Source organism: Rhynchophorus ferrugineus, unplaced genomic scaffold (genome assembly GCF_030347505.1).
Source record: "Rhynchophorus ferrugineus isolate W39M unplaced genomic scaffold, kcgeb_rfMv2 rfM4, whole genome shotgun sequence".
Taxonomy (NCBI): domain Eukaryota; kingdom Metazoa; phylum Arthropoda; class Insecta; order Coleoptera; family Curculionidae; genus Rhynchophorus; species Rhynchophorus ferrugineus.
The window spans coordinates 42,858,644-42,872,028 of NW_027472583.1; the positions used below are offsets into that span (position 1 = coordinate 42,858,644).

The 13,385-nt window shown below is 32.9% G+C and overlaps 1 protein-coding gene and 1 long non-coding RNA gene across 4 annotated transcripts in view; one reads left to right on the plus strand and one right to left on the minus strand.

Annotated features, from left to right (window-relative positions):
* spn-E (tudor domain containing 9 protein spindle E) overlaps window positions 1–1,673 on the plus strand; it is a 28,963-nt gene extending 27,290 nt beyond the window's left edge. Inside the window, exons 20-23 of one of the 2 annotated variants that reach the window (XM_076403303.1) lie at window positions 510–783; window positions 836–957; window positions 1,018–1,236; window positions 1,291–1,673. In XM_076403303.1, coding sequence (XP_076259418.1) covers window positions 510–783; window positions 836–957; window positions 1,018–1,236; window positions 1,291–1,435 — 760 coding nt within the window. In that variant the 3' untranslated portion in view covers window positions 1,436–1,673. Of the gene's footprint in view, window positions 1–299; window positions 419–509; window positions 784–835; window positions 958–1,017; window positions 1,237–1,290 lie in introns of those variants that run through there. The other variant, XR_013005601.1, reaches the window with a different exon arrangement.
* Window positions 1,674–9,964: 8,291 nt separating this feature from the next.
* LOC143195095 (uncharacterized) lies at window positions 9,965–11,033 on the minus strand. Of its 2 annotated transcripts, XR_013005472.1 has the most exons (4): window positions 10,752–11,033; window positions 10,516–10,585; window positions 10,195–10,457; window positions 9,965–10,109 (listed from the first exon to the last, which is right to left on the minus strand). It is a non-coding gene; the product is annotated as an uncharacterized LOC143195095 (long non-coding RNA). The 2 variants fall into 2 exon arrangements; XR_013005471.1 differs by having other exon boundaries at window positions 10,516–11,029.
* Between the last annotated feature and the right edge of the window lie 2,352 nt (window positions 11,034–13,385).

The window sequence follows — 13,385 nt, forward strand, 5'->3', positions numbered from 1 at the left end:
GAGACTCTTACATTACACTTTTTATGACCAGCACTTTTATGACACTATCAGTAGCACAGATGTTTTTTTTACAACAGAGCGTTCTGAAAGGTACCACTGCACTCCGCGGTGGTTTGAACAGAACTGAAGTTAACTGTAATAGTTTAATAGTACATGGTAAACTGCGCTTACGTGTTTATGTTTACATTCTTAATTTTACTTTTCGTTTTAAATTAATAACCCGATGTTATCGAGCCAGTTGTTGATTTAAAAAAAGTAAAATCGTTCACTTTGGACATTATTTAAGGAGTTTTCTGTAGGGGCTAGAAAAGATGAAACATCGATACTTAAACAGCTGCCTACGAGGTTTTGTTGGATGTTTTGTCGTTGGTAGTACCGCTGACCAATTTCAATAAAGTGACGTAAAATAACTTAAATGGTAATGAAATAACGCTCATCTCTAATATGTATTGATTATAAATTAAAATACATTTATATATAATTAATTACAAAAATTACTTTGTTTTAAGATTATTAGTAGCTGCACAGGTATCACAGAGTAGTGAAACTGGAAGACTTCTTTTGCGTCAAACTACCCTGATGCCCAACATTTCAGGTTTTCCTATGTTACTTGCAATGATATTTTGTCCTACTATGGAACCAAAACTTACTGAAGATGGTACATTAGTGGCTGGTTTATTGTGTGGTCTCGGTTATGACGAAGTTACTAAGAAATCTCTATTTCCATCTAATGATATCCTCTTGCAGCTAGATACAGAACTCACAATAGAAGAACTAGAAAAGGTTAATTGTTAATATCGTCTTTAGAGTTATATATTACTATTTTAATGTTTAGGTCAATAAGCTACGATTCCTGATGAACAGTGGAATTAATCTAATGAGTGAATTGGAACATAATCATTTAGTTGGAGATGAGATGATTGATATACAAACAAAAGTGAAAGAGCAACTATTTCTGTGAGCAATTTCGGTATTGTTTAAAATATATAACATGTTCATTTTAATTTTCATTCATAGCCTCATTAATTTGGAGCGTAATCTAATTAAAAGATCTGATGTAATTATAGCCGATGAGACCTGGGGAAACATAAATCAAGTTGATTTATTGCGTCCTAGTTTGAAGAATGATGAACAAGATATTTGGAGGTTATTATGGTTTGTTAAACTAGTTCATATAGATGGCCAACAAAGAGCTATCATCAAAAATCTTCAAGACATTGATAATATATTGTATGGGTAAGTTTTTACAAAAAAAAGTATGTTTAAAGGACTAGTTTATTTTGTCTTAAGGGCTTCTACATTTGAACCTATGGAGTGCTTGTTATGCCAAGTGAAAGTTTACTTTATACATGAATTAAGACTACATGTGATAACCAGTGATCATGAAGAAAACCATTTTAAATTCAAAAAACTAGGAGATATCAAAGATAATTAATAGAATTTTATTTTTATTCTTGTTTAAGTTTTATAATTTGTAAATACATGTTTGTTTCAATTTAAAAATTAAATAATAAGTTTGTTTCTGTTTGTAGGATAAAAAATACTCCAAATTTAATCGAGCAAGAATGTAAAATGACGATAAGTGATAGAAATGTTATTTTATAGTTTTTTTTTGTATTTTGACTTATGATTTGTGCAGATATATATTTTTATTAAATATATATTAAAGGCGACGTAATTTTTATTTTTTCCTTAGAAACAAATCGTAGTTTCTAAGAATTTGGAAAAGTTTTATTTTTCTTATGCTGCATACAGATTGGACCAATGAACGCCAACGAATAGGATTCGGCGTTTGATATTGAGCATTCGTTGGCCTTCGATGAAACATACATACTGCATTTGTTGTTCGGAGCACACGTTCGTTGGGCGTAAATCCGTATTTTTAAATGGCGGCGGCGATATAAAAATATCCCAACAACCCCACTCGTTAGCGTTCGTTTGCCCGGTCTGTACGCAGCATTAGATTATATATTGTCTCATAGCTAGGTACACATTTTTGCTATATCTCTGGCAATTCATTTTCAACATATTGACAATTCCTGAAGCGTTTCATGGAAACAGGGTAAGACATTACTGAAAGCAAGTACCTACGAGAACAATGGCGGAAACAGCAAATCGTTTTGTTTTAGTCTGATCGCTTCAATTAATGTATGGTTTGAGTTGGTTATTTGTTTATTATATTGAAATTGAATTGAAGCACCTGGCACTTTTAAATCAATATAGTATTTTTTAAGGTGTTCAAATAGCTAGAAACCTGGGGAACGCTGCAAAATTCATACTTTAATGTACTGATTTTCGCAATGGTATGTTGAATTACGTAACAAAGTCCGTCATTTGGATGGATTTTTATCGTATGTAAAGAGCGTTTTGTTTTATGTTTTAACATTTCTATTGTTGTTTAATGAGTGGATCTCAATGTTGAAAGGTACCTAGGGATAACTTTAATACTGAGCGTGTTCCACAACCGGAACGAAATGCCAACGGTGTTTTTACTATCTTTGTGAATTAATGGATATCAAGAACTTTTTTAGATGACAAACTGAATTAATTAATTTTTATATTATGTGATATGCTTGTGCTCCATATAGACATACTAATTTTATGATACACAATATCTTCGTGAGGATAAATAATTTATTATTTCTGCAAAGAAGAGAGTATATTACGTTTTATATGCTATTGTATTCCTTGATAGATACATTGAATGAGAGACGGAGTTATGTGACTAGTTAGTACCAGAAAAATTGAAATATGCATTCATACTCAACATTCATATTTTCAACAATTTGAATTATGTAGAATTTTTGCACACAATCGGTACAGAAAGTTACAGTAATAATATCAGTGTATTGTTTTACGTCATATTTTTGATTTTTTTCGTTGCGTTGAAAAGGCGAAAACCCATTTATATTACTTGAAGGACGCCCAATTCCTCAAGCAGAATCAGGGATATGCCTGGGCACCTATTTCGATGTTAGGTTCAATTTGAAACATTAAGTTAGACAAACAGCTGAGCAGATCTGATTAAAACATAAACAACTTTAGTGGTTGGCCGGAAAATATTATCAAATTGACCAAAGGATTGGGTTTACACTAATAGGTTGCAAACCGACTAGTAATCCAATGTTGTCAAAACAAGGTTATTCGATTAATTATCGATGATTTACGAAGTTATGTAATATTTTGCCCTAAAACCTGAGAGAATGTTATGAAATCATAGCCACGCGGAAGGAATACCTATGGGAAATGAGGAAACTGAAGCTAACCAAACCACAGGAACTTGTATAATGTATAAGAGTTACGCTTAGCTTCAGTTTGAGTTTATTTATGTATTTACCTGAAAGTAATTTTGCTTGTAAGATAAGATAATATTATACCAAAAGTATCTACTATGCGATGTGATAAGAAAAATAATAAAACTTCACCTAAAAATTTGCTATGTCTAATGAGATGATTAGAGATTTTGTTGAATCTTTCATGTTCAATTACGATGATTTCATAAAACCGTATCCTGTTCTTTTGCGACGATTTTTCTTTACCTGTTTTCAGAACTTTTAAACAAACCAACACTCTCATAAACCATGTTTAACCTTATTGTTAAGGTCATTAACTTTAAGTTATTATATATTACGTGTTTTAGGTTCAGTAAATATTAACATTATATCTTTTTGTTATCGTACATCTAATCTATAAAAACATAATAAATTCTAATAAAAACAGCCGATAGTTGGAAACATTCAAACCGTTCGATAGTTATAAAAGTAGTCGAATGAAACTGTTAATTACTATTTTATTTGAGACTCATCTTGAGAGAGAAAAGGAAAGAGATAATTGTTGAGCCCTATTTGTTGTGGAAGAGCAGTCTATTTTAAATGATTTAAGCTAGCAATTCGTACCGTAAAATTAATTTTATATTTTAATGTGAGTTTGCATCATAGAGAAATAGAGATTTAAGTTTATAGGAAATTTTGGGGAAATGTTTCAGTTAATGTTGGAACGCCATTTTCAATGTATATTATATAGAGAAGAGTGTGATAAGATTTTTATAACGTTTATACATTAAATTATTATTTTATTTATTAGTATATACAAGTTGGTAGTTGAAATGCATTCTCGTTCTAGGATGGGTTGTGTGCCCGGATGCATAGATAGTGAGGAAATGCATCATCGTTTTCCGTTAAAAAAGTACCCGGCGATATTTAAGAATTGAGTCAAAAACATTAAAAATCCTAAACTGATTGGGTTTAAATGGTACTTTAACTGGTAAATGTATCAGTGTCCATTTCTGCAGAATGAGAAATTGCCCCAAAGCGAGCACCCTGACGGTTGGCGAATGTACCATAGGCAATAAGCTTGACCATACATTTTTGGGACTTAATAAATATTAGACTCTCGCCTCAGATGGATCCTGCATATTAACTATGTAAGAAATAAATGTTTGGCAGATATCAGTCCCCTACACACTTTGGCCAACTTTCATTGGGTCGCCTATAGGGTCACATTACTGAATATTTATAAAGCATTAACGCTAAGCAAATTGGAGTGTAACGCCAATGCTTCATCTCCGCTGCCCCCTCATACTTAAATGGATTGAACGTAATCCATAACTCAGATCTTAGAATCGCCTTGGGGGCCTTCCACACTAGCCCAGTAGACAGCTTGCTCTGCGAAGCAGAAGTCCTTTCCCTAGAAACCAGATCCGATTCAATGAGCTCTTTAAAGTGCCGCCAACCATATCTACCTCTATACCCGCTAGGAATGTGTAAATGTGGGGAATTATCTGTGAACTAACCTCTAAATTGGAAAGGAGCGGCTCCCTTCTCATTCTGGGATCATTGAAAATGAAAGAGGGGATTACTTAGCCAAGAAGAGGAAGAGAATATTTTCTCTTCTGGAGTAGAGATATGAAGCACCACTCTACTAGAATATTTAGACCTCTAGACCAACACAGATGGGATCTAACAGAAAACAACGACATTTGGGACGTTAAAGAAGAGTATTATCAGGGTCTTAACAGTACTAACGTAGCAGGCGCAACTTAAGCTGATTTTTACGTTTCAGAATTAGTCACTGCAAACTGATCCATGAGTTTCTCATTAAAGGAAGAAGTGGTTTGTCACACTGTGCGTCGAATGTGGTTTCTCACTGTTAGTCAAATACATACTAATCGAATGCCGAAGATACAACTCGCAAAGACGGTTGGTCAACCTAGGAGAGACCATCGTCTGCTCCATCAGCAGTGCCTTAGGTTGGAGAACCTGGATAAGCTAATTAATTTGCTAACCGTAACAGGACTATTACTAGAAATGTAATAGTGTGCATTTATACAATAACATGCATGTTCGTTTGAATTTTTTATATTTATGTATTTGTATGCTTTTACATATTTTTTGCTTGTTATCTTGCAACATATTTGTAATAACATTGTATACTTTAGCTGATACTGTAAATGTGTTGTATATTGTATATCTGTAAATAGACCCTAAATAGTCCCGGACGGTGATGGAGCTATAATATACAATTTTTTTTATAATTTAATTAATATATTGTTACTAGTTGTTTCCGTCAAACCTACAATTTGTCTTTATAATAACTTAAATCTAGGTATATAACTAGGAGGACCCATCGGCCCTATCTCAGTCTCTGGTGAAATAATGTTTATACATGTCACTGCTGAAATTTTTTTTAATATATGCACCTCATTACACAACACTACACAAGATCAGATGGTTTGATTCTTTTGAGTCTGTGTCCTGTTCTGATGGTATCCAAATGTTGCAATATTTCAATATTCGTATGAGAATGGAGTCTTTCCTCATGCCCCCTTGCAATTCTCTTGGTTTCTTGACTGGCTGTGGGTATCTGAAGGTCTCAATGTAGGTAATCAGTCTTATAGTATTTAGGTGCACCCACAATACCTTTCAGGACTTATTTTGACAGACATTAAGACTCTTTAGAGAACACCCTCATAATTGAACTCCGTATGTCCATATAGGTTTCAGTATTTGCTTATATAATAGCAATTTATTATGTACTGATAATTGTGATTTTCTTCCAATTAGCTAGTACATTTTCCTATATTTCAATTTCAGTTCTATTCTTTTCTTCTTTATATGTCCCTTCTAGCGAAGTTTTTTGCATCATGATTCATTCTGAGATATTTAGCGTTGTTGCTATATGGAATTATAGTACTATTTAATGTTATTGGTGCTTGTACGGTCTGTTTATAGGTGAACTGCACATGTACAGATTTACTTTCATTAATTCTTATTTTCCAAGCTTGTGCCCTATTATTTATATTGTCACTTGCCTGTTGTAATTTTCGTGAGGCTTCTTCACTATTGTCCCCGACAGCTATAATCGCAGAATGATCAACAAATGTAGCCATCGTAATATTTTCCTTTTGTGGTATATTACAAGTGTAGAGTAGATAAAGCATTGGTCTCAGTACACTTCCTTGTGGTACACCTGCTTTAGCTTCTTTTATTGTAGAGTAAGCTTCTTCTTGTTTAACTCTAAACATTCTGGTTGTAATGTATAATTTTAATAGTTCGGTGTCTTGTTTTGGTAGCATTTTCTGTCGTTTATGAACAAGGCCTTCATGCAAAACCTTATCGAAGGCTTGTGCTACATCTAAGAATATAGCTGAGCATACTTTTTTATTCTCGTAGGCTTTTTCAGTAACATCTGTTATTCTGTGGACTTCAATCAGTGGTGGTCAATTGTTGACTGCTTGTTAATAAACTCAAACTGGTGTGTTGGTATTAGGTTTTTTCTCTCTATGATCGGTTTTATTCTTTTCAACAGGAGTTTTTCAGAAACCTTATATATTACTGGCGGCAGTGATATTGGTATATTGGCTTTTATTTTGTTTGCTGACTTCCCATGTTTTGGGATCATTATAATTTCCGCCATCTTCCAAATGTCTGGGACATTAAAACATAATCTAAATGCTGTATTGATCAAGTTGGTGAGTTTTATAATTGCCTTTCTTGGTAGTTTTTGCAGTAATTCTCCTGTTATTAAATCGTAGCCTGGTGATTTCCTGGGGTTAATGTCAGTTTTAATAACTTTGGTTAACTCCTTCGGTGTGACTAATTCAATCGTCGAATTTCCAGTTTCTATATCCGGAAAATTATGTTCCATATTAGTTTCGTTTGGTTTGAAAGTTTTTTCTAGATATTCAGCAAATGGCTTTTTGGTGATTGTCACGTGCCCAATTCCCACATAGGTCTCTTATAGGTGGACTGTGTAGATATGAGCACTTTAGATTTTGTGGCTTTCCAGAGGAGTAATCGGTTTCTTTGTCATCTGTTAAATTTCTCAGATAGTCATTTATGGTTTTGTTTTTAATTTCCAGTATTTATTTTTTCAGTCTTTGGGTTATATTGTTTAAACTATTTTTATTTTCAGATGTTCTGCTTTGTTGCCATTTTTTTCGTAATTTACGTTTTTCAGCTAGCATTTCCTTCACTTCATTTGGATAATTAATTCCTTTAGTTGTACTCTTAATTTCTGGAGTATTATTCCAAGCAGCTTGTTGAATATCTACTATGAATTTTTCTGCTTCAAACAGGTCTGGGGTTTTCTCTTGATCAGTCGGCCAATAAGTTGGTTTTCCAGTTGACATGTAACTACATCTTAGTTCAGCAGCTGATTTATGCAGCTCATTGCCTTTAGCTGTTGTCATTCTGGATTCCCATCTTGCATTTTTTGCATTGAAATCACCTCCAATTATAAATTTTTCGCCCAGGTTGCTTAGGACATTCAAATAATTTTGCTTTTTTTGATTGTATCTTGGAGGACAATAAATTGCAGCTATTGTAACCTTGTATCTGCGTGATTTAATAGTTACTGCTATTACCTGATTTTCTGCTGTACTAAGCCCGGGTTCTTGATGGTGGGAAATTTTCTTTTTTATTATTATTACACTTCCTCCTCTTGCGGTGTTAGTTTGATGTATGTTATGATAAAATGTATATCCTCTAAATTTTATAAAGGATTCTTTTGTTAAATGGGTTTCTGATATTAGGTAAATATCTATTTTTTGCATATCCAGGAATACTTATAGGATAGCGTTGCTATTCGGATATATTAATTTGCCATTTCGGGTTTTTGGGGCCAATATTTTTCATTTCTAGTTTTTCAATTCTTTCGGAAAAATATTCGATCATTTTTTCTTGTCTGTCCAGCTTTCCTATTTGTTTAAGTAGCAATTTGGTCGTAGTTGTTTCGTCTTCCTTTGTATCTCTTTGGTTATTTTGACTGATATTTTGGGCATAAATCATTTCACCATTAACGTGGTTATATTTTTTCGGTTGTTTCTTTTCACTCATTGTTTCTTGTGGTTTAACTTGAGCTACTCTATTTCTCCTCTCTTGTAGTGTCTTAGCAACTACACATCGTCTATAACTTGCCTGCTGCGCTTCATTGCAGTTTGCATATTTCGGCTTAGCTTCTTTGGGTTTTTTACACTCTGTGGTGATATGTTTACCTTTTACATTTTACACATCTAGGTTCTCTTCTGCAGAATTTCTGTGTGTGTCCATGCAATTGGCATCTTTTGCATTGCGGTATTAAGTTCGATTTTTTTAGAGGTTCGATTTTTATTTCGACCCCTAAAATTCCTTTAATACCAAAAATGGTTTTTGTGTCCGTATCATGTTCTAACATAGGCTAACATAAATAGAGGTAATGGCTTCTTGTGGACTAAAATTTCTCTTTTGTTGTTTTTGGTCTTTTCTTTTTTTAAAATATTTGTCTAATTTAAGCATTTAAGCCCATTTTGGTTTAGTTCTGCGATAATTTTTTCACTTTTAGCTGTTGATGGAAGCCCTCTTGCCATAACTTTGATGTCTCTGGTTCGTAAGATTTTATTAATTTACTTCCCTTAGAAATTTGAATGTTGACCAAAAACTTATCCCATAATACATTAAAAGTGGTCATGAAATTTTCCTGTACAATTTTCGTCAAACGACGTGATTTGGAAATAACCATTATACTTTTGAATATTGACCAAGAATGCCATATTTTGTCTCTCTCTAGTCATCAGTACGGCTGGCACATGAGGTAGGGCCTAAGTCAGGTCATTTTCTCCTTGGCCTTGTTTATAATAAAAATACAGAAAGTTCACTAAATTTATAACTTATGACTAAATAATAACAAATGTGAAATACATTTTCAAAGTATGTTTAACCACAAACAATCATTATACATTTTAACTCTATTCTTGATAAATGTTTACTTGACCACAATTAGAATATGATTGGAAATTACCGTTAGTACATGGTTATATCTTATTTGACATATCTGTCATTATTTTTCCCTTGATTTCCACATTATTGAATCCATGTTCCTGTATTAAAAAATAGCTACATTTGTATGAAATATAAATCGTGGTAAAGTATTAAACGGTCAGTATCTTCATTGTTTAACACATAATATATTCTAATCGCGGTTTAATAATAGTGACTGGTAGTTTTTATCAGTAATTACATTTTTTAATTACAAACTAAGTTTTTGAACGCACCCATAAATATTTGACCAATAACAAAACTGTCGATCCCTTGACGGTTAAACTATTGATGATAGTGATACTTTCCGCCCTTTCTCGGGTTTTAGCAAGACTAACGAACTGTGTTAAAGTAAAGATTTCTTTAGTTAAAAGAAGGAATCTGTGTTAAGTACAATAATGAAATGTTACTAGTTTCTAGGGTTCTCACATAGAATAAAGAAACTTAGAAGCGCATCTCCTATGTTAAAATTGGTTCTAAGTTACGCTCCGAATCCCTGTGTGATGGCGCTTACGCATGCGCCTTATGACAGTTAGTTACGGCGAGAAATTTAAAAATATTTAGCGGGAATTTTAAAAATTTGAGCGGGAAATTTAAAAATGTATGGTAAAACATTTTAGCGGGAAATTAAAAAAAATCGTTTAGTTTTACTGGAAAAATAAAAAAATAAATATATTTAAATATATTTTATTGATATATTACGATTACATTAATTTTCCTTGACCATAAAGACATTGATATAATCACAGAGATATCTCCACTAGCCAAAACACTTAATCCACTGATATTATCTTCTCTCTAATATTTAAAACAAAACTAAAACAAACATTAAAATGAGATAATATAACTATTAATGGTTCTGTTGTATTATTTTTTAGAATCAACTAAATTAACAACCTACCTAAATTGAGGTACATTTTATCAAATATGACAACTGCAGTTCGGTCTATAGAGTCAAGTTTCTGAATTAACGACCAAAATTAGAGGTTATTACTCCAGCAGCAAAAAGGAACCTTATTCAGTATCTGCATTAATGTTCTTCTAGAAGGCAAGCAGAATATCTTCGATAACAGTTTATATCCTCTGCCATTGCATTTCAATAAGAATAAAGCCATTAGTTCTTCATCCAAAATGAAACGAAACTGATGGGACAGGCTGAGTTATCTGTAAATGAACATATAAATTTCAAATTAGAACCTCTATTCTCTAATAATAAACATACGTTTCTTATTATATACTTACTTCTGTCTGTCGGGACTTACTTATCGGTCTTGTTGGGGTAGAAGAATCTCCTATATTAAAAAAAATTATGTGATTTAATATTGCCATTGGGGGCATATGTTCCTTGTCTTGTAGTAAAGTTAAAGAATCTCAATATATATTGCTTAATTATTTCAATACCATAAATCATTATTATTTAACAAAATACTTGCTATTTAAATTACTATTAGGAATTACATCTCGTTTCAGCCATGGCTTTCCACATTTTGGTCTATAGTCTTCATCTTTAAAATGGTTACAAACTTTCCTGGACCTACATAGGAGATCATAAGAGATCCCCTTAAGGTTTTTTTTATTACACTAATAAAATAAATACACACAATAATCTAAAGTAATTGTCAAATATATATAAAAACACATTCCGAAAAACTTGACGTAAATAAACAATACAAATTATATCACCTAAAAATGACCGTTAACTGCTTAGGTTAGAATTATTAATACCGAGGCCGAACGAGAGAGAAACACACATATAGCTGTTACAATTTTAATTTACATTTGGCAGCGTAACGGGGATTCTGAAAAACTTAAACGTGGTGTGGGTTCTCATCAACAGTTAAAGACAGATATGAGGAAATAACATTGAAGGGTGTCTGGTATGTACCGAATATGTCCAAAAATTTGTTTTCTGTTCTAGCTGCTCATGATCGAAATAAGAATAGTAAGTCTGAGTCAACGCCTATGTCCTGTTCTGTAAAGATTCATGGTCAATTGAAGTAATGTGGTTTTCGTGCAGTAAATGGTACTCTGTACAAAGCAGCTATTAAACAATTATTACTGAACATCGAGTTGATGTATGTCCTGTTGTCGAGGGTAAATCTGATCTGTTACAGTTATATCATGAGATATGGGGTCACCAAGATAACCGTCATGTGAAAGCGAAGCTCAAGAAGGATTTTTCTATTGATTTCAAGATAGATAAAGCAGAAATCTGTGAACCATGTACATATGGAAAGGCACATCGTTTACCATTTGGTACAAGAGAGATGTCAAAAACTCCAGGTGAACTAATATCAACAGATGTGTGTGGACCTTTTAACGAATCATTCGGAAAGAAGCGTTACTTTGTTTTGTTTAAGGATAATTATAAAAAATTTAGATATCGTTATTTTATAGCACAAAAGTTAGAGGTAATTGAAGCGCTGAAGGACTTTCTAGGACACACAAAGACATCGGGACATTCAGTAAAAGAGATGCTGAGTTATAATGGCGATTAACAGGAGTTTGACAATGGAGAAATTAGTTCTATTTTACGCAAAAACGGAATTTCACAAAGGTTGATGGCACCTTACACTCCTGAACAGAATGGAGTTTGTGAGCGATACAATAGAACTGTAGTTGAAATGGCCAGGACCCTGAAATATTCAAATCCAGAAGTGACCTATCCAGCAGGATTATGGGCTGTGTTAGTTAACACTGCAGTATATATTCTCAACAGAACGGGAAAATCATCTGTAGATGGTGTTAATCCTTATGAATTGTGGAATGGAAATCTAAGGATCATTGGTTCAACATGTTATGCCCATATCCCTAGTCAGAAAAGAAAAAAATGGATAGAAAAGCCGTTCTTAAGGTTTTCTTTTTATTACACTAATAAATTAATATATCATAGGATATGATGGTGATAAACGGTTTAGAATTTGGATTGAAAAGGATCAAAGCGTTAATTTGTCTAAAGATGTACAATTTGAAGAGAAACCTGGATGTTGTAATGAACATATTAAACTACCATTTCAAGATGTGAAACCAGAAGAGGAAACTGTTAATGATGAGTTACAAGATTGTGAGAGAAACAGTTCAAAGGAAGACTTTAATGAAGTTGTTTCAGAGCTTCAAGTAGAAAGGCTAGATGCTAGGCTAAGAGATCGGTCAACTTTAAAAAGGCCTCAGTTTTTGAATGATTATATTCTTTGCAATCAGGGAAAGAGTTAATACAAAGCAGAAGTTTCCAAACAGAGAAGAAGTTGGAGCATTAATGTATCTAATGCTTGGGACCAGACCAGATCTGCCCTACAGTCAGATGCCATACATTTAGTTGTTATATTACATTGGGGTTGCTATATAATTGAATTCTTTTTATTTATATTTGATTATTGTACTTAACAAGGGAAAGTGTTAAAGTAACGATTTCTTCTTTAGTTAAAAGAAGGAATCTGCGTTAAGTATAATAATTAAATATTACTAGTTTCTAGGGACTTAGAGTTATGTTCTTAGAGTTATGTAGTTTTCAGATATATACAAGAGTAAGTCAAGAGAGAAACCACGTTATGCATTGTTGTTGTTTGTTATTGTACACAGATTAATACATTAGTTCGTTTATATAAATTCTTCAACGTTTTAGATAGGTGTATTAAATTCAGCTGTTTGTTAAATCTAATCAGTTTATCAATTAATAACCGTAAAACCTCAACAAACTGAAAACCATTTTTAAATTATAGATTTTAGACATATATTATTTTTAGACATAGACGTACTATTTCATTTTACTTTATATTTGGTTTCCTAACGTTACCAAAAATATTATATACAACCATTGTGAAATGTAGCATTTTAGAAACGTACACTTACTTAACCAGATTGAAGTACAGAAATGTCCAGTTGGATATTGCTTTATAATAATTAACTATATAAAATTAGCAATGACGCATATGTAAAAATATTATGGCGACGGCGCCAGTTACTTTTGCATCGCTCGTCCTTTACGTTCCTGTTCGACACTCCCTGGACGCATCCTTTTCCATGTTGGATGGGGAGGCCGAGGCGTGCGCATACAACCACCCCAAGTTGCGCCTCTACTGTCAATATCCCGAA